The sequence below is a fragment of the Lathyrus oleraceus genome, chromosome 2 (assembly GCF_024323335.1).
Source record: "Lathyrus oleraceus cultivar Zhongwan6 chromosome 2, CAAS_Psat_ZW6_1.0, whole genome shotgun sequence".
Classification (NCBI taxonomy): Eukaryota; Viridiplantae; Streptophyta; class Magnoliopsida; order Fabales; family Fabaceae; genus Lathyrus; species Lathyrus oleraceus.
The window spans coordinates 46,758,373-46,784,030 of record NC_066580.1 but is presented as its reverse complement, the minus strand read 5'-3'; the positions used below and the strand labels follow the sequence as shown (position 1 = coordinate 46,784,030).

At 39.6% G+C, this 25,658-nt stretch overlaps 1 protein-coding gene and 1 long non-coding RNA gene across 2 annotated transcripts; one reads left to right on the top strand and one right to left on the bottom strand.

The window, feature by feature from the left end:
* The first annotated feature begins 812 nt into the window (after positions 1-812).
* Positions 813-2,588, top strand: LOC127118017 (1-aminocyclopropane-1-carboxylate oxidase). Its single transcript, XM_051048150.1, has 4 exons — positions 813-1,031; positions 1,171-1,397; positions 1,510-1,843; positions 2,170-2,588. The coding sequence occupies exons 1-4, from the start codon at positions 927-929 to the stop codon at positions 2,455-2,457; spliced, it is 954 nt and encodes a 317-aa protein (XP_050904107.1). The 5' UTR covers positions 813-926; the 3' UTR covers positions 2,458-2,588.
* LOC127118018 (uncharacterized) lies at positions 1,634-2,301 on the bottom strand. Its single transcript, XR_007802081.1, has 2 exons — positions 2,152-2,301; positions 1,634-1,960 (listed from the first exon to the last, which is right to left on the bottom strand). It is a non-coding gene; the product is annotated as an uncharacterized LOC127118018 (long non-coding RNA).
* Positions 2,589-25,658: the final 23,070 nt, after the last annotated feature.

Sequence of the window (25,658 nt, the reverse complement as noted above, 5' to 3'; positions counted from 1 at the left end):
ATTATGTCACAACACATAAGAGAAAAGTAAATTCGAAAATTGATAGATGTGCTGGAAACCACTTAACTTAAAATTGACATTAAACAGAAGAAAGTTTTGTAAGAAAATAGAGTAATAAAATCACGGCAAAAAAATTATATGAAAAATCTTCTCGGTGTAAATAGGAAAAACCACAAAATATAATTCAATACAATATTTTTACTATCAATAAATAAGATTACAAACTTTCTTGATATAAAAAAATATCATTGAATCTCATCCGACTCAAATGATATACAATCTTTTTTGACTTTCACAAAATTATAATAGAAATGAGACTCTCATTTTTTAAAGAGAACTATTAGAACTCTACTTCTCACTATTATATGATGAAACTTTTCGTCAAATCTCCAATTTATTAAGTGAAAGATGTGGATTAGAAATTTCAAAAGATATAGTAGATAATCAATATTTAAATTTACAAGACTTTTATGACTCTCATTCTTACAAATTTTCCAAGTTTTAATGTATAGTCTAAAGTTTTAAAAAAAGAATTCAAAGATTTTGGAATCTTTGATGGAACCATTTTAACAACTTGATTATGTTTCATCACAAGTTAAAAAAGGAATAGCAACAAGATGGAGGTGGCAGCTTGTGCTGTTTTGGTCAAACTTTCAAAGGATTCAGCCACCAAGTGGGTCCACAAATTACACCAAGTGGATACACAATTCAATTACGGAACTAAAAGAAATCATGGCTATGATTTATACTTTAAGTAAGTAATTAAAATACACTCATGCAAATATTTAACAAAGTTATCTTTTTTTCTAGTTGGTCCTCATGTATAGGTCTATAAATACCATGCTGCCTAACTCTAACATGCATAAAGCAAAAGAGCCAAAAGAAGATAGAAACTAGAAAGAGAGTAACTTTGAGTTTAAAAGAAAATGATGAACTTCCCAATTATCAGCTTGGAGAGACTCAATGGTGAGGAGAGAAAACACACCATGGAAAAAATAAAAGATGCTTGTGAGAATTGGGGATTCTTTGAGGTACTTCATTACCACAACAAAAACACTTTTTACTACAACTTATTTTTTACAATACATTGCTCTCTAATTAAATGTTCTTGTTACTTCATGTTACTTTCTCTATATAACTCTTCTTAATTACTTGCTTTCAAAACTATAGTTGGTGAATCATGGCATACCTCATGACCTTATGGACACATTGGAGAGGTTGACCAAAGAGCACTATAGGAAATGCATGGAGCAGAGGTTCAGGGAATTTGTATCAAACAGAGGCCTAGATGCTGTCCAAACTGAGGTCAAAGATATGGATTGGGAGAGCACCTTCCATGTTCGCCACCTCCCGGAATCAAACATTTCAGAGGTCCCTGATCTCAGTGATGAATACAGGTTACACAAGACAAACATTATGATATCACACATTGCATGACATATATGATTTTTGTAGCTACACATGCATGTTTCCTTGGAAAGATTCTAATTTGTGTTAATTATGATGCAGGAAGGTGATGAAGGAATTTGCTTTTAGGTTAGAGAAACTAGCAGAAGAGCTTTTGGACTTGTTATGTGAGAATCTAGGACTAGAGAAAGGGTATCTCAAAAAGGCTTTCTATGGATCAAGAGGACCAACTTTTGGAACCAAGGTAGCCAACTACCCTCAGTGCCCCAATCCAGAGTTGGTGAAGGGTCTTCGCGCTCACACCGATGCTGGCGGGATCATCCTTCTCTTCCAAGACGACAAGGTCAGTGGCCTACAGCTTCTCAAAGACGGCGAGTGGGTTGATGTTCCCCCAATGCGCCACTCCATTGTAGTCAACCTCGGTGATCAGCTCGAGGTAAATCCATTTCCTTTGTCAAGTCAACTCATTTCAATTCCCATATTAGTCTTTTTGGTCCTCTGCAACTTTGGCAGAGGATCTATACAATCGTTTTGGTCCTCTGCAACGTTTCATCTGCAGAGGATCAATACAGAAGATTTGACATAAGTTATATACCAATGTGGCCAAAAACAATTAGACACTAATACTAAAAGCATCTAAGATTGAGTATGAAAACGAATAATTACTATTTAAATCTTCTATATCTCATATAGACATTTTCACAAACAAGTTATGTGCAAAAAAAACATGAATCTTCATCTAACCTTATTTCTCAAAAACAGGTTATAACAAATGGTAAATACAAGAGTGTGGAGCACCGTGTGATAGCACAAACTAATGGAACAAGAATGTCCATAGCCTCATTCTACAACCCTGGTTCTGATGCTGTAATCTACCCTGCTCCAAAATTGTTGGAAAAAGAAACAGTGGAAAAAAACAATGTGTACCCAAAATTTGTGTTTGAAGAGTACATGAAGATCTATGCTGGTTTGAAATTCCATGCTAAGGAACCAAGATTTGAAGCCTTGAAAGGATCAAATGAAAATTTGGGTCCAATTGCAATTATTTAAAATATAAACAAGTAAAATAATTAATAAGTATCAATATAATATTATATTTGGTATAATGTTTTTGAAGTGATTCATTGTACTTGGAAAATAGGTAACACATATTAATAATATTTAGCAAAAACTTTGTACTATCTTTATAGTAGTGTGATGTTAGAGGAAGAAGCATTATTAATGTAGGTCCAAGGTTGTTGAATTAATTAACTAATGAAAAGTAATCATGCCGATAAAGTAGGAACCAAAGTTTGGTGGGAATCTACTAGGTCTATAGTGAGAAAATGTGTGCAGATTACATGACAAACTCTGAAGTGGAAGCACTCATTTTCGAAAAATGAATACCGACGACTTACAAAGATTAGTGAAATTACATTCTTAATAAAAGTATTCTCTATAAGGTGTGTATTATATAACTTTTTCTTTTGAAACGGGCAAATTTAACTCATATCATCAGCAATAGAATAATTAATATAAGTGTTAGATAATATTATTATATTATATTATTTAAGGGTGTAATGTGTGTGTATATATATTAAATAATATATATATATATATATATATATTAAATAATATATATATATATATATATATATATATATATATATATATATATATATATATATATATATATATATATATATATATTAAAAGTATATATATATATGGACGTTTGTATTCATTGGACAGCCAATTGAATATATTGAATATGTGATCGTTTGCTATGACTTCTCTTTTTTGTACTTACCGTGGTTTCAGTTTTAATTCGGTCATCAAGACTCTAACTATTACATAGGTTATAATGTTATTGTCTTTCATGACTATGTGACTAGCTTTTATGACTTTTAGTGTTATGATTGTTGCATCGTTACATTCATTCTTTATCTGGGTCTCAGTTGCGTAACTTCTTATCTTAAATTTGTGGCATGACTCAAAGTTGATTCAGCTTTTTGTCTTAAAGTCGAGTCAACTTTCTAGCTGGATGATCTCACTCACATAGCAAATCGTGCAAAGTTAGTCAATGTGACTCGAGGTCGGATTTACCTCACTTATGCCAAACTGACTCTAAAGTCTTGATATGCTCTAGAGCGAATGGGTCGGACCCTATTGATGTTGAGTGGGTTTGGGCCATTATGGACATATCGGTTCATGGTATCTCAAGCATAAGGGCTGCAAGGGCGAAGTGATTAACTAAAATATATTATGATTCATAGTCTCTCAAGCATAAGGCATGTAGAGACGAAGTGATTAACTAAAATATATGATGGTTTGTGGTCCCTCAAACATGAGACATGTTGAAATGAAGGGATTAACTAAAATATATGATGGTTCAGAGTCTCTCAAGTATAAGGTTCGCATGAGTGATGTGATTGTGGTAGGAGAGTTTGCAAGACTATTGGTATTATAAGTTTAAGGATACTTCCTATTTAAATTGTTTCATTCAAGAGAGATTGATCAATTTATTGACTAGATAAATTTTGAAAATCCTTTGAACTTCATTTTAAATTGTTATGATTAAGTTTATCTTGGCAACAACTACTAGATATGGTGGCATTCTTGGTTTATATGCTTGTTACTACACGTTTTGATGCTCTATCATGCCAATGATCGCTATTAGGCTATATGAGAGTAATTATGATTTTAAATATCGAAATGTTTGACTCCTTTTTTATCATTCAGTTGTTTCATAATGGGTTATCTTTGCAAACACTACCATTTGTTGTTTCGTTTCATTTTTGCAAACTTAGTATCTTTCATCACTTTACGAAGCCTAATCACATGTACATCATTTCTTAATTTTTTCCTTTCATATTTATAAGATGGTGTTCATTAGGGATTGTGATGCTAGCAGTAATGTAGTCGAGTTAGATACCCAAGAAGAGAGATGAGAGTTATGGCATCCTTGTATTGAGAGTCCTAGGAGAGTAGATAGTAAAGTAAATCGGAATTTTTTCAAAATGGAGATGTTCAGAAGTTACGATAGTAGTTCTAGTTGTTTTGATAGTGAAAAATAATGGATAATGATGCTTTGGTGTCTTCTTACCCAGGCTCGAGGAAACCTATTATAGCGGCGCGAAAAATACCTGAGCGTGCAAATGCTCGAAATACAACAGAGTCACCACCGAAGTTTATTTTTGAAAGGAAAACGTCGATAAAACCCTAAAAGAATAAAAATATGGTCGTCGCAGCTAAATTCGGGCTCATGAGTCGGTTATGCGAGGGGAAGGTATTAACACCCCTCACATCCATCATACTCAATAGGGACCATTTAATTAGTTCTGCGTATAAGGGTTAGCATGATGTTATTTATTTTCTTCTAATTATTGTAGGATATATACAAGAGAAAAAAGAGGACTAAAAATAAGTTTTTTATTAGGGTGTTTGACAAGATTGCGAGTCTTGCTCCTACGTATCCTCAGGTGCGATAAGGAATTCAAAGCTACATAGTTATGGCCAAGAAAATATATTTTTGTATTTTTTATTATAGTGCTTTGGCGAGACATTGAATCTTGCTCCTACGTATCCTTTAATGCAAAGAGGAACTCAAAGTTACGTAGTTATGGGTAGCAAATGTTTATTAGTTGGTCGATTTTAGCGAAAGGTCTTTAGTCGCATTCGAGCAGAAAACATTGCTTACTACCCAAACATGGAGAAGTGAACATTTGTGTCGCGTCAGAATGAACAACATAATCTCGAGTTTGACAGGTTTATGTTTTCATTACATTCGAGCGAAAAATGTTCCTTACTACTCGCACATGGTAGGAAAGGAATGTTGTCTGCATCATCTCGGAATAGACAAAGCATCTTTAGTTTATGAAAAGTTTTTAAGATTTGATTGCGCTTGGGAAAAATTGAGCTTGATTAGTTGAGTTTGTTTTTAGGTGGATGGCGAGCATTCGAACGACAAGCTATTACGACTTGTATCCAAATACTCGGGGGAAAATATGGATATTACGTTCAACTAATCCTTTTTCATCTGAATGATTTATGAAATTTATGAGGAGAATTAAGTCACGATTCCTTCATGAAAGACACACATTCAACGACAAGCTATTATAGCTAGAATTCAAATACTCGGGGAAAAAGATGGATATTACGTCCAACTAATCCTTTTTCATTCAATAAGGAACGAACTATATTTGATTAATTATCTTGTTTTGAGTGGAAGACGAGTATTCAACCGGTAAGCTTTATAGCTATCATTCAAATACTCGGGAAAAGGATGGATATTACGTCCAACTAATCTCTTTTCATCCAGTTTATTGTGAATAAGATTTTGAAGTATTCTTGATTTAAGTGGGCAAAGAACTTGATATTTATCAAGTGTTTGATTTGTATTTGTTTTGAATTAATTTGAAAAGTTTTTTATTTTATGGTGAAGTGGTTTTAAATTTGATGAAGGAATGATGAAATGTTTTTGTTTTAAAAATTATCTTGATGTTGATCAAGTGCTTTGGATTTTTTTAGAAAGACTCATTTTTAGTGGACAAAGAACTTGATGTTGATCAAGTGTGAAAATGATTATGATTTTTCACTTAAAGATAATTTTTATTTGTTAAAAGGTTTATTTTTATTTATGCAATAATTAATGCAATTATATAAATTGAATAAACAAAGCAAGTAATCGAAAAAGAAAAGAAAAGAAAAATGGGGTGTGAACATGCAAAGGGTGACGCAAAAGCCAAAAACAAAATTGGGCTTGGCCTAAATGCAAACAAAAATATAAAAGGAAAAAGGTGTATAACCCAAATAAGGGGTGGTGCCCTAAGCAAAGCGCCTAGCCTGAGGTCAGAGGCTCATTGCCTCAACCTCACACCATTATGAGAGTGAGGAAGTAATTAGGTGTGATAGACAACATTGGGAAAGGCCCAAAGTGCTGAGAGGCCCCAAAGGCTCGGAGTCAACCTATTAACTCAATCAGGAGCATTTGATTGGTATACTAACATAATTCAACATGATCAGAGAGCTGAAGATGGAATGTGTGTGATGGTTATGGTGGGGACTCCTGTACAGGAGTCCCTGGGTCAAAGAAGAAGTCAACATAAGGGATGGCTATGAGGGGTGCCACTTGGTAGTTAATGTTATAAGATGAGAGTGAGACGAAAGAGGGGAGTTTGAGCTCTCTTCTCATGTTTCACTCTTTTTATCTCTCTTACCCTCAACTTTCTATCAAACGCTCTCTCATATCTCTTCTACCTTCGTCCCACACCATCATCTAAACCCATAAAACACTGTCAACCACAGTGGACCTTCATCATGTTCTTCATGAACATGATGAATGTTCATCAGTATTCATCCAATTTTTTCAGAAATCCCCAAATTCAACAAAATTCGAAAACCCAAAACACTAAACCTACCTGAAATTAACCCTTAACACGAATCTATCATAAAAAACAACAACAAATTAACATATTAAGCAGATCAAAATCCCAAACCCGCATGAACCCTAAAACCCAAATTTCACTAATTAGGCCTAATTACAAGCAATCAACAAAAAAAACATGGGGGAAGTGAAGGAGAAGAGCGATCCAAAATGCAGCGGAGTTTAAAAATTTCTCCTTTAGTGATCCTTACGAATGGGCATGATCAGTGATAGAATCGTTACCTCTTGTGGCGATTGAAACCTTTGAGGCAGATCTACGGAGCGATCACGAACGTTGAATGGTGAGAACACCTCTACTCAGTCCACACAAACGGATTCCTTCAATCTCAGTGCTAGCTGCTACGAGTGAAGGCTTTGAGTGAGTGAGTGAGAGAGAGAGAGAGAGAGAGAGAGAGAGAAACAAAATTACAACTTCACAAATGCTTCTACACAAGGGTTCTATTTATAGAACCACTTGTCTGGGCTGCAAGCTAAAAAGCCTACTTAAGTGTATGTGGCCCATATCTTATATTATGCCAAAATCATTTAAGCGCGTGGTACCTTACCATATTTTGTATTCTACTTAAGTACATCGTACCTTATGATATTCTACAATTCACTTAAGTGCATTGTACCTTACGGTGTTCCTTAGTTACTCTATCTCTCATCAATCCATCCTTTTGTGTGTGACCCTATAGGTTTTCGCGGCATTGGCAATTATATTAAATCACGTATTTAACATAATAAACAATGAGCGGTATCTAGCAACACATCACTGCTATCCAAGACACGAAAATGTCATGTGATCTGACAAATCCTTTTTGTGATAATACTTATGTGTGCAATTACCCTTTTGCCCTTATGTCTATATTGAACACAAGGCATAGACCGTGTCATCCTTGTCCAATTCAATATTGGGCCCATAGACATTTATCCTGTTACGCAGGATGGGAAAATTCCATCTAGGTCACTCATGTCCCTCAGCATGCTTCGTGGAGTACCCATCAACTGTCTTTATGGTCATCCAGTTACGGACAATGTTTGATCAGTAATAAGGCACTCGACTCTACATCTAGGATCCATAGTGGTTTCAGGTCGAAGGGTGGTGTCATACCCCAAAATTTGCCCATTAATATTTTAAGACATTTTTCAGGGCATTCCGACTCATTTTTATGACACTGATCTTAAAGGAACAAAGGCCCAGCTCACGAATGGCCCAATCCAGAAAATGGCCCAAACTGGCCTGTTCGCTACACGTTCGCGACACGCTCGCCTAGCGAACGTTCGCTACACGTTCGCTACACGCTCGCCTAGCGAACGTTCGCTACACGTTCGCTACACGCTCGCCTAGCGAAGCTGACAGATAACAGAAAATTATGGGCTTCGCTCTGAGCCCACTAGGTCACAAAAAAGAGCATTATAAATACCAGCACTTCAGTAATGAAGAGGAGGACGAAAAAAGGACGAAAAAAGGACGAAAAAAGGACGAAAGGAGAACCCTAGCAAGAAAACCCTAGCGCTCACAGACGGAAAACCCTAAAGGAAACCCTGAAGGAAAAGCCGGCGGCAGCAAGGTCACTTCCGCTCAATTCGATCCGGTCGGCCAATTCAAGGTTACAATTCGATTACAAACAGGTTGGCATTGCTATTACTACCTTATGTTCTTAATTTGCATATGGTATCACGATTGAATTTATGAAACTATCTTAAGCTTTACATATGAATTTAAGTATGCATGAACATCTGAATGTTTAACCACATAATCTCTGTAATGGATGCTATAAGGTGTGAAGCCTGCTGACATTATGCTGTTATCAAAACCAGAATCTGCAGCCGCTCGCTAGCACATCGCTAAGCGAGCCTGCAGCGAGTATTCGCTAAGCCTTCGCTAGGCGAGGCAGCGGCGACCGGGACAGTCGCTGATTTTTCTGTTCTGTCCTTTGCTAACCTGTCATGTTTTTATCATAGCCATGCATCATTTACCCGACCCTATTTACTGTTGTGATTTTTTATGGTGTAATCCTCTATTGCACCCTGATTTGGTATTCTAACCCGTTTGCTGAATGTTGCAAAGGTTCACACCCCAGGAAAAGATTGTTGTTTAGGTCTTCCACTTTATTTGTGGGATACCCTTGTGAAGATCTATCCTAAATTGCTTAATTAATTTTAATGTATTAATTTTAATGTATTAATTTTAATGTATTAATTTTAATGTGGAGATTCATCCTAATTACCTAATCGATTGTAAAATACGGCCTCTAAATATGTGATCTTGGACCTCTCTTGTGCCTTACGATATTACGGTATTACGGTCTGTCCCGCGAACGTGGGGATACACTTAGCAAAGACCCTTCGAGTAAATCATCATAAAATAAATCATAGTCCCTCGGATGTTGCCTTCGAATATACGATTTTGTCCCTCGATGACCCTTCGGTGTAGCCTACGGTTAAATGATGATCGTCCCTCCGAATGCTAAGGTATCCCTACAACTGTTGCCTTCAATGACCTATCGATGACCCTACGATGACCCTTTTACATCCAAAGGATAAAACTACTTACTTCTCAATAGTAAGGACAGTTTTACCCTCATAAGGATAGGAAATGCCCATAACGACCTTAGGAAGGTATAACTCTCAATTACTGGATCATAACCTAAAACATTTTCCACCCCTCACACTTTGCAAGTCCTAGAAAATCACCACTTGGTATACATTCATACTAGAATCATTACCAAGTTATATTTTTCTAAACTGTTTTTCAAAATCAAACGAGATAAATACTTTGTATACATTCATACAAGAATCATTACAAAGTTAAACTCTCTTTTCGAAACATTTTTAAACAATTCACCAACACTTTTCAGACAAAACAAAAATATAAGTGATCCAGCAATTAAGAGCCCATGGATAACCATGGATACAAAGGGTGCTAATACCTTCCCTTTGTATAATGTACCTCCCGAACCCAAAATCTATTGAGGTCTTTCCTGTTCTTTTCCACCTTTCCTTATTGGATAAAAGAAAAGTCGGTGGCGACTCTTGCTATCTGCGACATCGCGATAAAAAGCAAAATACCCCAAGTCAGTTCACCGTATGACAGAACTGGCGACTCTGCTGGGATACTTTAAAAAGAGAGGTTACCTTAAAAACAAGATCACTTATTTAAAACTGTCTGATTTACTTTTAAGGGATTGCTTGGGTATTCTTGAGTGAAAGATCCTACACCCGGATCTAGTGTACCTTAGGTAAGTAGCAATAGATCATCGCGACTATCCGGCGTATACTGGAATGGTTAAAATGATGGCTACGGTTAATGTGACACTTTGGATGTCCTGATGTTCCTCATGTTCACTTGAGGAAAAATTTGGCTTCCGCGTGGTGTCATTAAAGCATTAACCAGACCTTTAGAACCCTAATTGACTCATCCTGGCCATTAGAAAGTAGTGAGATAACTGACTCCGGTTCCGACTGGGGTTGGTTTAGACTCGATACTACACTCTTTGAGATTGGACTTTAGGGAAGCTTTGGTCAACCACTTGGTGTTGCACTGAAGTGGACTTAAAGGAAGGTCGGTGATTTGAGATCCTTTTAGAACCCGGTTACTATTCTAAGACAGGTTGAACCAACCAAACTTCAGTGGGGAGGGTACTTACCTATGGAACTCATGCAAGCCTTAAAACCTAGGAATGATGGTTGTGTGAATTGCTTGTGCTTGTTATTTACATAACATCATAACATCATAACATCATAACATCATAACATCATAACATCATTTCAAGGACTTAGGGATTTAACTTTGCTCTGTTTTGTAAGGCTATGGCTCCCAGGAAGACCATCCGGATCAATCTTGTAGCAATCTCTCCTCAACTCAAGAACTTAGTGTCAGAACTTTCCGATCATGCCCAGTTCATCAAGAAACACGGTTCTCTCCTCAATTTGGTTACCACTGGGTTCAAAGAAGATATGATGAGAGTTTTATTCCAGTTCTTCGACCCTAAACATCATTGCTTCACATTCCCAGATTATCAGTTGGTACCCACATTGGAAGAATTCTCCAGACTTCTTGGGATACCTATCCTTGATCAAACACCGTTCAGTGGTTTAGAAAAGATTCTGAAGTCTGAAGAAGTTGTCGCAACTTTACACATGACGAAGTCCGACATTGAAGCTAATTGGGTAACAAGGAGTGGAGTTAAGGGTTTACTTGCCAAATTCCTGACAAATAAGGCCCGAGAATTCTTAAAAGTTATGAATGTCCGTGCTTTCGAAGACATCCTGGCATTGCTAATCTATGGCTTGGTGTTATTCCCTAATCCAGACCAATTCATAGACATGAATGCTATTAAGATATTTCTCACTCATAACCCTGTGCCTACCTTGCTTGGAGACATTTTGCATTCCCTTCACACTCGTACTATGAAGAGACAAGGGACCCTCATGTGCTGCGTACCTTTATTGGCTAGGTGGTTTATTTCGCACCTTCCTCAATCAGTCTTGAAGAATGATCAAAATGTGAAGTGGTCTCAAAGGATAATGTCGCTCTCCCATTCAGACATCTGTTGGTGTCCTCATCTCAAAGAGGATGTTCTCCTGATCGACCGTTGTGGAGAATTCTCTAATGTACCGCTCTTGGGGATAAGAGGAGGCATTACTTACAACCCAGCTTTAGCCCTACGCCAGTTTGGCTATGCTCGAAGAGATGGTCCACATGAGATAATTATCCAAGGCACCGTGTTTGACTATGACAACGATTCCCAAGGTCTCCGCCAAAGGTTTGTACGAGCTTGGGGCATGGTGAAAAGAAGCACTTTAGGACAGAAAAACTCTATTCCTATGGAGCCTTATCTCAGATGGGTACGCGCCAGAGCTCGTGAACTTGTCATGCCATATCTTGCAATCGGACCTCAGATTGTCGAACCGGAAGTTGAGGGAGGTACTCCTCAGATCATTCCTTATCCAGATATGCCTACCAATGTTGAAGAATTGAAGAGATCCTGGATCCAATTGAGAGAGGAAAGGGATACTTTTGAGACTCAGTTCGTTGCAGAAAGGAAGAAAGTGTTGGAACTTACCAGTCAGCTCAATGAGGAACGAAGACTCAATGCATATCTTCGCCCAAAAAGAAGTCGCCCCTGGGAGACTTGAGCTTTCATTGTATTTTTATTACTCTTTTTGTAATGAACATCGATTAAAGAAATTATTAATAAAAGTTTCTCTCTTGTTGGTGATTTACGCAAAGTTAAATTCCAAAAGTCCTTGAAAACATTTCATGCATTGCATAACATAACATAACACTGCATAACAGGTATTCTACAAGTTCAGTGTTCTCACGGTTTTCCTCCAAACAGAAAAATGGATCTCGAACAAACTGTAAAAGATCTCCAGACTCAGAATGCTCAATTCAAGGAGATGATGCTAAGCTTATCCAAGGGGCAAGAGGAACTGAAGGCTCTTTTGCTCGAAAAGAAGAAAGACAAGAAAGCTGTGAGTTTCATTAACCCGGGAAGAAGGCGTAAAGGACAGGCCGCAGGAGTCAAGTTTGGAATCCCGAATGGTCCAGAGGGGCGGAGAATGATTCAGAGGAAGAGAATGCTGATTTCTCCAACCCTGAGGATGACGATGAAGATTATGAAAATGAACAGTACTCTCCAAGAGATGATAAGTACAAGTTGCTGGAAGAACGTATGCTAGCTATGGAGGGTCAGAAGGCGCCCGGTCTGGATTTCGAAAGTTTGGGTCTGGTCTCCGATGTGACCATTCCTCGCAAATTCAAAATCCCCACTTTCACTAAGTACGATGGTGCGTCTTGTCCTCAGATGCATCTGAGAGCTTATGTGAGAAAGATTCAGCCGCATACCACTGACAGGAAGCTATGGATCCATTTCTTCCAAGAGAGTCTGTCTGGCACACAGTTGGAATGGTATTATCAGCTCGAGAGCTCTGACATCCGCACCTGGACTGATTTAGCAGCAGCTTTCTATAAACAGTACCAGTATAACTCTGAACTAGCACCTACCCGGCTACAACTGCAGAATATGACTATGGGATCTAAAGAAAGCTTTAAAGAATATGCTCAAAAGTGGAGAGATTTGGCTGGCAGAGTCAAACCCCCTATGACTGACAGAGAATTGGTGGACATGTTCATGGGCACACTGACCGGCCCATTCTACAACCATCTACTGGGAAGTTCTTCATCAGGTTTCACTGAACTTATATTAACAGGTGAACGTGTTGAAAGCGGCATCCGAAGTGGAAAGATACAGGTGGCTACCTCTGCAAGCACCAAAAGGTCCTATCAGGGGAGGAACGAATCAAATGCTGTGTACGGTCAAAAGGGTCGTAACAAGAAAAACCGTGACCATGACATCGGAGCAGTTACGATTGCAGCACCACCATCTCAAAACTTCCAGCCCAAACAAGACAGGCCAAGAAGGCAGTTTACCAGGATCAATATGACCTTGGCACAGGCACTGCAGGGAATGCTAAAGGCAAATTTGATCACCCTCAGAGATCCTCCTACGAATCCCAACACTACCTCTTCTCGTTATAATCCCAATGCCAGGTGTGCATATCACTCCGATAGCCCCGGACATGATACAAACGATTGCTGGTCATTGAAGAATAAGATTCAGGATATGATCGAAGCTGGAGAAATTGAGTTTGAGCCTCCGGAGACTCCTAATGTCATCACTGCTCCTATGCCTAACCATGACAAGACTGTTAATGCTATGGATGACGATTTTCACATTTCCAATGTGGCGGACTTAACATCTCCTCTCCCGATCATAAAGAGGAATTTATTGCAAGCTGGTTTATTTCCAGGTTGTGCTGAAGATTGCAATCTCTGCATACTCCGGCCCGAGGACTGTTTGAAATTGAAGAATGGTATTCAACGGCTGATGGACGATCGTACAGTTCTCTTCGAAAGGATTCCTAAGGCGGAAAACCCTATTGAAGAAATATCTGTGATTGCTAGGTCCAAAGTTCCAGTGAAGATTACCGCTACCAGGGCGCCTGTGAAGATTACTGCTGAGCCCAGGGTTGCTCCCCTAATCATCACTGCACCTGGCCCGATCCCGTATTCCTCAAGCAAAGCTATTCCGTGGAATTATGGCGGTGATGTTTACGTCCATGGCGTGAAGCAAGTGGATAATGCTGCTAATACTAGTGGCATTGTTGGGGCTAGTAAAATTACTCGAAGCAGAAGGATCTTCTCTCCAGAAATCTCACCTCCTGTCCTTGAAACTCGAGGAAAGGAACCAGTCAATCCTTCTCAGTCAGAGACACCGGTCGAAGTTACTCCCGAAGATGTTGCCAAACAAGAAATGGAAGAAGTGCTGAAAATCATTTGCAAGAGTGATTTTGATGTTGTAGAACAGTTGGGGCATACCCCGTCTAAGATCTCGATGTTATCCTTGCTGTTATCTTCTGAACCTCATGCCAATGCATTGATAAAATTCTTGAAGACCGCTCATGTACCTCAGGAGACATCTGTCGATCAGTTCGAACATTATGTTGCTCACTTGGCTGTTGACAATGGCCTAGGCTTTTCCGACGCTGATCTGACACCAGCAGGAAAGAATCACAATAAAGCCCTGCATATCTCCATTGAGTATAGGGGAATCACTTTGTCTCATGTGTTGATCGATAATGGCTCTTCCTTGAATGTGCTGCCGACAGCTGTGCTGGATAAGCTGGATTGTAAAAGCATTGAACTGAAACCTAGTGACATTGTGGTACGTGCTTACGATGGTGCGAAGAGTGTTGTCCATGGCGAAGTAGTCCTTCCTATCAAGATAGGACCTCAAGTCTTCAACACTACCTTCCATGTAATGAACATTCGTCCTGCCTATTCCTGCTTACTGGGACGCCCTTGGATTCATGGGGCAGGTGCTGTAGCTTCATCTCTCCATCAAAAGTTGAGATATCCCACAGAGGGTAAAATTGTCACCGTGTGTGGAGAAGAAGAGTACATTGTCAGTAGTGTGCATACCTTCAGATACGTCGAGATGGATGGTGAATTCATTGAGACTCCTTGTCAGTCATTTGAAGTAGTTCCTCCGACCAATCCTGTCCTTAAGCCAACTTCCTGTGTACCCAAGGTTATTCGTGCTCCTCCTGCTATGATTTCTCTGAAGGACGCTCAAGCCGTGGTTGAAGATGGTGGTCGTACTGGCTGGGGTCAATTGATCGACGTACCGTACAAGTCTGACAAATTTGGCCTGGGGTTCAGCTCTGACAAGAGTCAAATTAATGCTGTAGAAGATGCTGACAGCGATTGCGACCTGGATAGCTGGATTTTCCCAACAACTGGTGACGGACTCAATAATTGGAAGGCTGAAGACACTATCCCGATTTCCTTTAGTCAGGAGTAATTGTTATTGTCTATTTTAGTGTTGCAAATTTTTGTTTTTTTTACAATTGAACTTCTCCAAGCGTTGCGTCCATGCCCGGGGCACAATAGCTAATTTGTTAAGGGTTTTGTCATCTTCATAAGCATATTCATATTCAATAAATCAATGGACTTTTTGCATTCAAATATTGCGCTCTTTATCTTTTCTGTCATCTTCCAAACGAGCTATGTTTTCTTACACACACTCACGTAACGAATTGCAGATCCATACCCACTCTGGATCCTGTTGACAATAGTTCTACTACTGTTCATTATGACTTTGAAAATCCGATCTACCAAGCCGAGGATGGAAGTGAGGAAGATTGTGAAGTACCTGGAGAACTTGCCAGACTGTTACTGCAGGAAGAAAGGACTATACGTGTAACACCCTTCTACCCAAACGACATATTTAAATAGATTATCAGAGTACAACATGTAGAAGAGTTTACATTTCTCTACAACATAACACTTATCGCATCACCACATAAAACATATTATTTAATTTATTTAAATCTTCGCAGCGGACAACAACACAATTAATAACATTCATCATTATCTCAACAAACATCTCAACATGTTAGTCATCATAAACAACGTAAATAATAATTAATTATCTATCGAATCCCATAACCCCGGTGTCACATGACCAGAGCATTTGACTCGACTCTGTAGAATAACTCTACACTTATTCTTCGAACCTCAACAATAGCTACTCTTCTTTATCTGCACATTGCTCATCATAGATGAACATAAACACATGCAGAAGGGGTGAGAATTACATTATTAAATAATAATATAACGACAGAAATATAAACATAATTATATATTTCACATAAGCAGTCACAGCTCATCATCATCATCATTATCAACAACTCATGAACATCAACAAACAACACATCAAATGCACTGCACACACCCATGCATGACTCAACACGACTCGGTATACCCATTTTGTGACCACTACAGGATCACCACTCCCAGATTCATCACCATAGAATCCGAGTTCCCCGCAAGGAACCAAGCCTCTCAACAAGCCCGGAGTCAACAACATCATTGGAACTCAGTCCGTTCATCACTAGGCATCGGCCTTTCATGAATGCATGTACACCAACATGCATCATAATCAACATAGCAACAACAACATCATATAGTCATGTTATCATCGTCATTAATACATTCTATCGCAAAAGCATATCACATCATGCCACATAATCAATCATAGTATTAGCACACTCTACTAATACCTATACTACTCAAAACAACGGGAAATGATCCCTATAACGTCATACATCAGCTAAGTACATCACTCAGCCTAAACAGCCAAAAACTGCACAACAACAGTTCAGAAAAATCACAAATCTGCCCATACGCGTACTGCCTATGCCCATACGCGTATTGCCCAAACCTGGCCAAGTCCATACGCGTACTGCCCACTCTCATACGCGTATGGCGCATTTCCTCGCCCAACCCATACGCGTATCACCTGTCTCATACGCGTATGCTACGCGTAACAAACTCCCCTTACGCGTACCAACAGAGACCAATTACGTTCAAAATGTCATCTCTTTCATCCATACGCGTATGACTTCCTCCATACGCGTACCAGCCATCCCATACGCGTATTGCCTAGTGCCATACGCGTATGGCCAGAACCAGAATTTTTCCAGATCTGCCATGGCTTTCTCTGCTACGAAACCTGTCCAGTTCAACCTTCCACAGTCCAAATTTACTCAAAAATCATTCATATCATCTAATACGAGTCATACCCTATTCGATCTCACAAATTCTAACACTATTGCATCTAATTCCTACGAATTTCCTTCGATTAAATCCCAATTTTGTTCATCCAATATTTCACCATTTTCAGCATATTATCGTTTAATAAGGTTCAGACCCCTTACCTCTTTGGATTGAAGGAAGCTCTGAGCAATCTTTGGCCTTTTCCTCTTCCTTCTCTTTCTCTTCAGCGTTTCTCCCCCTCTCTCTGACTCTGAAGCAAAACACGTGAAAAAACCTAAGTTCTCACTTTTGACTCTTTTATCCCCTTTCCACTTTTACCCTTCCACTCTTCATATTCCAATTACTTATTTATTTAATTATTATTAAAATAAATAGCATCTATAATAATAATAATAATCCAATAATTTAATTTTATTTAATTAAATTAATAAAATAATATTAACTCAATTAAATAATTCTCTTATTTTAATCGGGGTGTTACAACTCTCCCCCACTAAAAGAGTTTTCGTCCTCGAAAACATACCTCAAGCAAATAGAGCCGGATACGACTCCTTCATCTGATCTTCACGCTCCCAAGTCAAGCTCTCACCAGCCGGACCTCCCCAAACAACTTTCACTAGAGCAATCTTCTTACCTCTCAGGGTCTTCTCTTCTCGGTCATCTATCCGAATTGGCAACACCTCAACGGTCAAATTATCCCTCACCTGGATATCATCCAACTGAACAACATGCGAAGGATCCGCAATATATTTTCTCAACTGAGATACATGAAACACATCATGCAGATTAGAAAGCGACGGCGGTAAAGCTATCCGATACGCCACTTCCCCAACCCTCTTCAAAATCTGATACGGACCCACAAACCTCGGAGTAAGCTTTTTAGACTTTAAAGCTCTACCCACACCTGTCGTCGGAGTAACTCTCAAGAACACATGATCTCCCTCTTGGAACTCAAGTGCCTTTCTCCTCTTATCATGATAACTCTTCTGACGACTCTGAGAAATCTTCATTTTCTCCTGAATCATCTTAACCCTTTCGGTCGTCTGCTGCACAATCTCAGGTCCGAGCACAACACTCTCGCCTGATTCATACCAACACAATGGAGTTCTACACCTCCTACCATACAATGCTTCATATGGAGCCATACCGATACTAGCATGAAAACTATTATTATAAGTAAACTCCACCAACGACAAATAACTATCCCAAGAACCACTCTGCTCCAACACACAAGCTCTCAACAAATCCTCCAAGGATTGGATAGTTCTTTCAGTCTGACCATCGGTCTGAGGATGATAAGCTGAACTCAACCTCAACTTAGTTCCCAACGCTTTCTGCAAACTTTCCCAAAATCTAGAAGTAAATCTGGGATCTCTATCAGACACAATACTGGATGGAATACCATGCAGCCTCACTATCTCCTCAATATACAACTCTGCCAACTTCTCTAAAGAGTGATTAATCTTCATCGGCAAGAAATGCGCCGACTTAGTCAATCGATCCACAATCACCCAAATAGAATCATTACCTTTCACCGTCTTCGGCAATCCCGTCACAAAATCCATGGAAATACTATCCCACTTCCATTCAGGAATCTTCAAAGGTTGCATCACACCTGTCGGTTTCTGATGTTCAATCTTTGACTTCTGACAAGTCAAACAGGCATACACAAACTTAGCAACATCTCTTTTCATACCAGCCCACCAAAACAACTTCTTCAAATCTTGATACATTTTAGTTGCACCTGGATGGATACTCAATCCACTCCTATGGCCCTCTTCGAGAATACTCTTTTTCAATTCAGACACTTCAGGAACACAAACTCTACCTTTAAATCGCAGGATGCCATTCTCATCAATCTCAAAATTACCACCATTACCCTGGTTAACCGTAGTAATATGATCAACTAGAGCGACATCAACTTGCTGACCATTCCGAATATCTTCCAGAATTTCACTAGTCAACTTCAGCATACCCAACTTTACACTATCAGCGGAAACTTCACAACCCAAACTCATATCACGGAACTGTTCAATTAACTCAAGCTCCCGAACCATCATCATAGACATATGTAGAGACTTTCTACTCAGCGCATCTGCAACTACATTAGCCTTACCGGGATGATAACTCAATTCAAAGTCAAAATCCTTCAGTAATTCTAACCACCTTCTCTGCCTCATATTTAACTCTTTCTGATCAAACAGATACTTCAGACTCTTGTGATCACTGAACACTTCGAATCTGGAACCATACAGATAATGCCTCCACAATTTCAACACAAATACAACAGCTGCAAGTTCTAGATCATGCGTAGGATAGTTCCTCTCATGAACTCTCAACTGTCGGGAAGCATAAGCTACAACTTTACCATTCTGCATCAAAACACCACCAAGACCCATCAAAGAAGCATCACAATAAACAACGAAGGACTCACCAGGATTAGGCAAGATCAACACTGGAGCACTGTTCAACCGCCTCTTCAACTCAACAAAACTCGCTTCACAAGCTGCATCCCACACATACACTTGACCCTTCTTAGTCAACTGCGTCAACGGCAATGCCAACTTAGAGAAGCCCTCAATAAATCTGCGATAATAACCAGCTAACCCCAGAAAACTGCGTATCTCAGTAGCAGACTTCGGAGTCTCCCACTGTAATACAGCATCAACTTTAGCAGGATCAACAGAAATCCCACCACTCGAAATCACGTGGCCAAGGAAACTCACTTCCTTCAACCAGAACTCACATTTAGATAACTTTGCATATAATTTCTTTTCTCTTAACACCTGCAAAACAATTCTCAGATGTCCTGCATGCTCTTCTTCCGTCTTAGAATATATCAATATATCATCTATGAACACCACAACAAAATTGTCAAGGTACGGATGAAATATACGATTCATATATTCCATAAACACACCTGGAGCATTAGACACACCGAACGGCATCACAGTGTATTCATAATGACCATACCTCGTACGGAAAGCAGTCTTCGCAATATCATCTGACTTCACTTGGATCTGATGATAACCCGACCGCAAATCAATCTTACTGAAAACATGAGCTCCAACCAACTGGTCCATCAAATCATCAATCCTCGGCAATGGATACCGATTCTTGATAGTCACCTTATTCAACTGTCTATAATCGACACACAACCTCATCGTACCTTCTTTCTTCTTCACTAACAATACTGGTGCACCCCAAGGGGAAACACTTGGACGCACAAACTTCTTCTCAAGCAATTCTTCAAGTTGCTTCTTCAATTCAACTAATTCAGTTGCCGACATTCTATAAGGAGACATCGACACTGGACTCGTACCTGATACTAAGTCAATGGCAAATTCGACTTCACGTTCTGGAGGTAAATCATTTACATCCTCCGGAAACACATCCTGAAATTCACAGACAACAGGCAAATCTACACTCACCACTTTCTTATCCGCTTGCAGAGACGCAAATAAAGCGAATATCTGAGCTTCATCTTTCACAAAATCCCCCACCTGCCTAGCAGATAGAAATCTTGCCTCATCATTCTCACCAACTTCAGAAAACCGCACCGTCTTCCTATAGCAGTTGATAAACACGCCATAGAATTCTAGCCAATTCATTCCCAGAATAATATCAATTTGGTGCAAGGGTAAGCACACCAAATCAACCACGAACTCTCTCTCAAAGATCGTTAATTGACAACTTCGACAGACAACAGAAGTCTTCACAGAACCATTAGCAGGAGTATCTATCACCATACTTCCGCCTAGGGACGACATAATCACACCAATCCTGGTCGCACACTCATACGAAATGAACGAATGAGTAGCACCAGTGTCAATAATAGCAAGCAATTCAACATCATTAATCAAGCAAGTACCTTTAATCAGATTATCTTCTTTAGGAGCTTCAGCCCCACTCAGAGCAAACACCCTACCAGTAGTATGAGCTGCAGTAGCCGCCTTCTTCGGTTTCGAGCACTGCGAACTGATATGGCCTTTCTCGCCACAATTAAAACATGTCGGACCAGCATCCTTACATTCAGTAACTCTATGACCAGCCTGACCGCATCGGAAACATCTCAGCACTCTCTTGGTACAGCTATCAGCACGGTGGCCTGGCTCGCCACACTTGAAACATTTACCAGCTATGGGAGATCCTCCCCCACTTGGCTTCTTCTCATCTACTACTTTCTGCTTACCTTTACCATTCGGAGATGCATAAGGACTACCACGATCCTTATTCTTCTTCTCACTAAGACTCTTGTAATGAGCAGTTCTAGCCTTGCTATCTTCATCAAATATCCTGCACTTATTAACCAGTGTAGGAAACCTACGAATCTCCTGGTAACCAATGCCTTGTTTGATCTCGGGACGCAACCCGTTCTCAAACTTGACACACTTGGATTCCTCAGCATCAGCAGCATTATAATGAGGACAATACTGCACCAGCTCCTCAAACTTCGAAGCGTAATCAGCAACAGACATGTTACCCTGCTTCAGTTCTAGAAATTCCATCTCCTTCTTACATCGCACATCAGCAGGAAAATATTTCTCCAGAAAGGCCGTCTTGAACCTTACCCAAGTCATCTCAGCACCTGGTACTTCAATTCTCTGGCGAGTATTATCCCACCAGTTTTCAGCCTCTTCAGATAACATATGCGTACCAAACTGCACCTTATGTGCTTCAGTACACGTCATCACCCGGAAAATCTTCTCAATTTCTCTCAGCCAAATCTGAGCACCATCTGGATCATAGCGCCCTTTGAATGTAGGAGGGTTATTCTTCAGAAACCTTCCCAAATTCCTAAACTCGTCGACCGGCGGATTCTGCTGCGCCTGCATAACCTGCGCCATAGCAGCCAAAGCCTCAGCAATCGCACGGTCATTTTCTCCAGCCATACTCTGCACGACACAACTACAACCGTTAAATATCGACAGTGTCATTTACACTAATCGACCAACAGGGAAAACATCACATTATGACTCGACTGGACTGACCATGCTCTGATACCACTAATGTAACACCCTTCTACCCAAACGACATATTTAAATAGATTATCAGAGTACAACATGTAGAAGAGTTTACATTTCTCTACAACATAACACTTATCGCATCACCACATAAAACATATTATTTAATTTATTTAAATCTTCGCAGCGGACAACAACACAATTAATAACATTCATCATTATCTCAACAAACATCTCAACATGTTAGTCATCATAAACAACGTAAATAATAATTAATTATCTATCGAATCCCATAACCCCGGTGTCACATGACCAGAGCATTTGACTCGACTCTGTAGAATAACTCTACACTTATTCTTCGAACCTCAACAATAGCTACTCTTCTTTATCTGCACATTGCTCATCATAGATGAACATAAACACATGCAGAAGGGGTGAGAATTACATTATTAAATAATAATATAACGACAGAAATATAAACATAATTATATATTTCACATAAGCAGTCACAACTCATCATCATCATCATTATCAACAACTCATGAACATCAACAAACAACACATCAAATGCACTGCACACACCCATGCATGACTCAACACGACTCGGTATACCCATTTTGTGACCACTACAGGATCACCACTCCCAGATTCATCACCATAGAATCCGAGTTCCCCGCAAGGAACCAAGCCTCTCAACAAGCCCGGAGTCAACAACATCATTGGAACTCAGTCCGTTCATCACTAGGCATCGGCCTTTCATGAATGCATGTACACCAACATGCATCATAATCAACATAGCAACAACAACATCATATAGTCATGTTATCATCGTCATTAATACATTCTATCGCAAAAGCATATCACATCATGCCACATAATCAATCATAGTATTAGCACACTCTACTAATACCTATACTACTCAAAACAACGGGAAATGATCCCTATAACGTCATACATCAGCTAAGTACATCACTCAGCCTAAACAGCCAAAAACTGCACAACAACAGTTCAGAAAAATCATAAATCTGCCCATACGCGTACTGCCTATGCCCATACGCGTATTGCCCAAACCTGGCCAAGTCCATACGCGTACTGCCCACTCTCATACGCGTATGGCGCATTTCCTCGCCCAACCCATACGCGTATCACCTGTCTCATACGCGTATGCTACGCGTAACAAACTCCCCTTACGCGTACCAACAGAGACCAATTACGTTCAAAATGTCATCTCTTTCATCCATACGCGTATGACTTCCTCCATACGCGTACCAGCCATCCCATACGCGTATTGCCTAGTGCCATACGCGTATGGCCAGAACCAGAATTTTTCCAGATCTGCCATGGCTTTCTCTGCTACGAAACCTGTCCAGTTCAACCTTCCACAGTCCAAATTTACTCAAAAATCATTCATATCATCTAATACGAGTCATACCCTATTCGATCTCACAAATTCTAACACTATTGCATCTAATTCCTACGAATTTCCTTCGATTAAATCCCAATTTTGTTCATCCAATATTTCACCATTTTCAGCATATTATCGTTTAATAAGGTTCAGACCCCTTACCTCTTTGGATTGAAGGAAGCTCTGAGCAATCTTTGGCCTTTTCCCCTTCCTTCTCTTTCTCTTCAGCGTTTCTCCCCCTCTCTCTGACTCTGAAGCAAAACACGTGAAAAAACCTAAGTTCTCACTTTTGACTCTTTTATCCCCTTTCCACTTTTACCCTTCCACTCTTCATATTCCAATTACTTATTTATTTAATTATTATTAAAATAAATAGCATCTATAATAATAATAATAATCCAATAATTTAATTTTATTTAATTAAATTAATAAAATAATATTAACTCAATTAAATAATTCTCTTATTTTAATCGGGGTGTTACAATACGGCCACACGAGGAGTCAGTTGAGACTGTAAATCTGGGTACTGAAGTAAACAAGAAAGAAGTCAAAATAGGAGCAGGCTTGGAAAACAGTGTCAAGAGAAGGTTGATTCAGATGTTGCATGACTATGTAGAGATTTTTGCTTGGTCTTATGAAGACATGCCAGGACTGGATACCGATATAGTAGTGCATCGACTGCCAACGAGGGAAGAATGTCGTCCTGTTAAGCAAAAGGTTCGTCGCATGCATCCTGAAATGTCTGAGAAAATCAAAGCCGAGGTGATGAAACAATTTGATGCAGGTTTTCTGGCTGTTACTTCTTATCCTCAATGGGTTGCTAATGTGGTACCAGTGCCAAAGAAGGATGGTAAGGTGCGAATGAGTGTAGATTACCGAGACCTGAATAAAGCAAGTCCCAAGGATGACTTTCCACTTCCGCACATTGATGTTCTGGTAGATAACACCGCTCAACACAAGGTATTCTCACTCATGGATGGATTCTTAGGTTACAACCAGATTAAGATGGCGCCTGAGGACATGGAGAAAACTACGTTTGTGACGCAATGGGGCACGTTCTGTTATAAAGTAATGCCATTTGGTTTAAAGAATGCAGGGGCAACGTACCAGCGTGCTATGGTGGTTTTGTTCCATGATATGATCCATCATGAAATAGAAGTATATGTGGATGACATGATAGCCAGATCTCATACTGAGGAGGAACATCTCGATCATTTATACAAACTATTCGAGAGGTTGAAGAAATACAAGTTGAGGTTGAACCCGAACAAATGCACCTTTGGGGTAAGGTCCGGCAAACTCTTGGGCTTTATTGTCAGTGGTAAAGGGATTGAGGTTGACCCGGCCAAGGTGATAGCTATTCAAGAAATGCCAGTTCCCAGTACAGATAAAGAAGTCAGAGGTTTCTTGGGACGCTTGAATTACATTGCCCGATTTATCTCCCATTTGACCGCCACCTGCAAACCCCTCTTCAAGCTACTGAGGAAAAATCAAGAGATGATATGGAATGAGGAATGTCAAGAAGCTTTTGACAAAATCAAGAAGTATCTTCAAGAACCTCCAATTCTGATGCCACCAGTTGAAGGAAGACCTCTAATCATGTATTTAACCGTGTTAGAAAATTCAATGGGGTGCGTGTTGGGACAACATGACGAGTCTGGTCGAAAAGAGCATGCCATATACTACCTTAGCAAAAAGTTTACCGACTGTGAAACAAGATACTCACTGCTCGAGAAAACTTGTTGTGCTTTGGCCTGGGCTGCTCGCCGACTGAGACAGTATATGTTGAATCACACCACTTTATTGATTTCTAAGATGGATCCTATCAAATACATATTTGAGAAACCCGCTCTCTCCGGAAGAATAGCAAGATGGCAGATGATTCTAATAGAGTACGACATCCAGTATACTACCCAGAAAGCAATCAAAGGAAGCGTGCTAGCCGATCATTTGGCCCATCAAGCAGTGGATGATTACCAATCTATGAATTTTGAGTTCCCAGATGAGGATGTCATGCTTGTTACTGATTATGAAGAACCTGGACCGGATGAAGGACCCGAACTAGGATCCCGATGGACTATGGTTTTCGATGGGTCTTCTAATGCATTGGGCAATGATGTTGGTGTGGTAATCATTTCTCTCGAGGGTTACCATACGCCTTTCACTGCTAGACTATGTTTTCATTGTACCAATAATATGGTTGAGTATGAAGCATGTATTTTGGGACTCAAGGCTGCTATAGACCGGCGGGTCAAGTTTTTGAGTGTGTACGGAGACTCAGCATTAGTAATCAGTCAGATCAAAGGAGAATGGGACACTAAGCATCCGAATCTCATCCCTTACCGA

Excerpts from the sequence above, each read along its gene's own strand:
- LOC127118017 (XM_051048150.1), top strand. The coding sequence starts at position 927 with ATGATGAACTTCCCAATTATCAGCTTGGAGAGACTCAATGGTGAGGAG. Across the intron at positions 1,398-1,509 it reads GATCTCAGTGATGAATACAG|GAAGGTGATGAAGGAATTTG; the intron begins GTTACACAAGAC and ends ATTATGATGCAG. Across the intron at positions 1,844-2,169 it reads ACCTCGGTGATCAGCTCGAG|GTTATAACAAATGGTAAATA; the intron begins GTAAATCCATTT and ends TCTCAAAAACAG.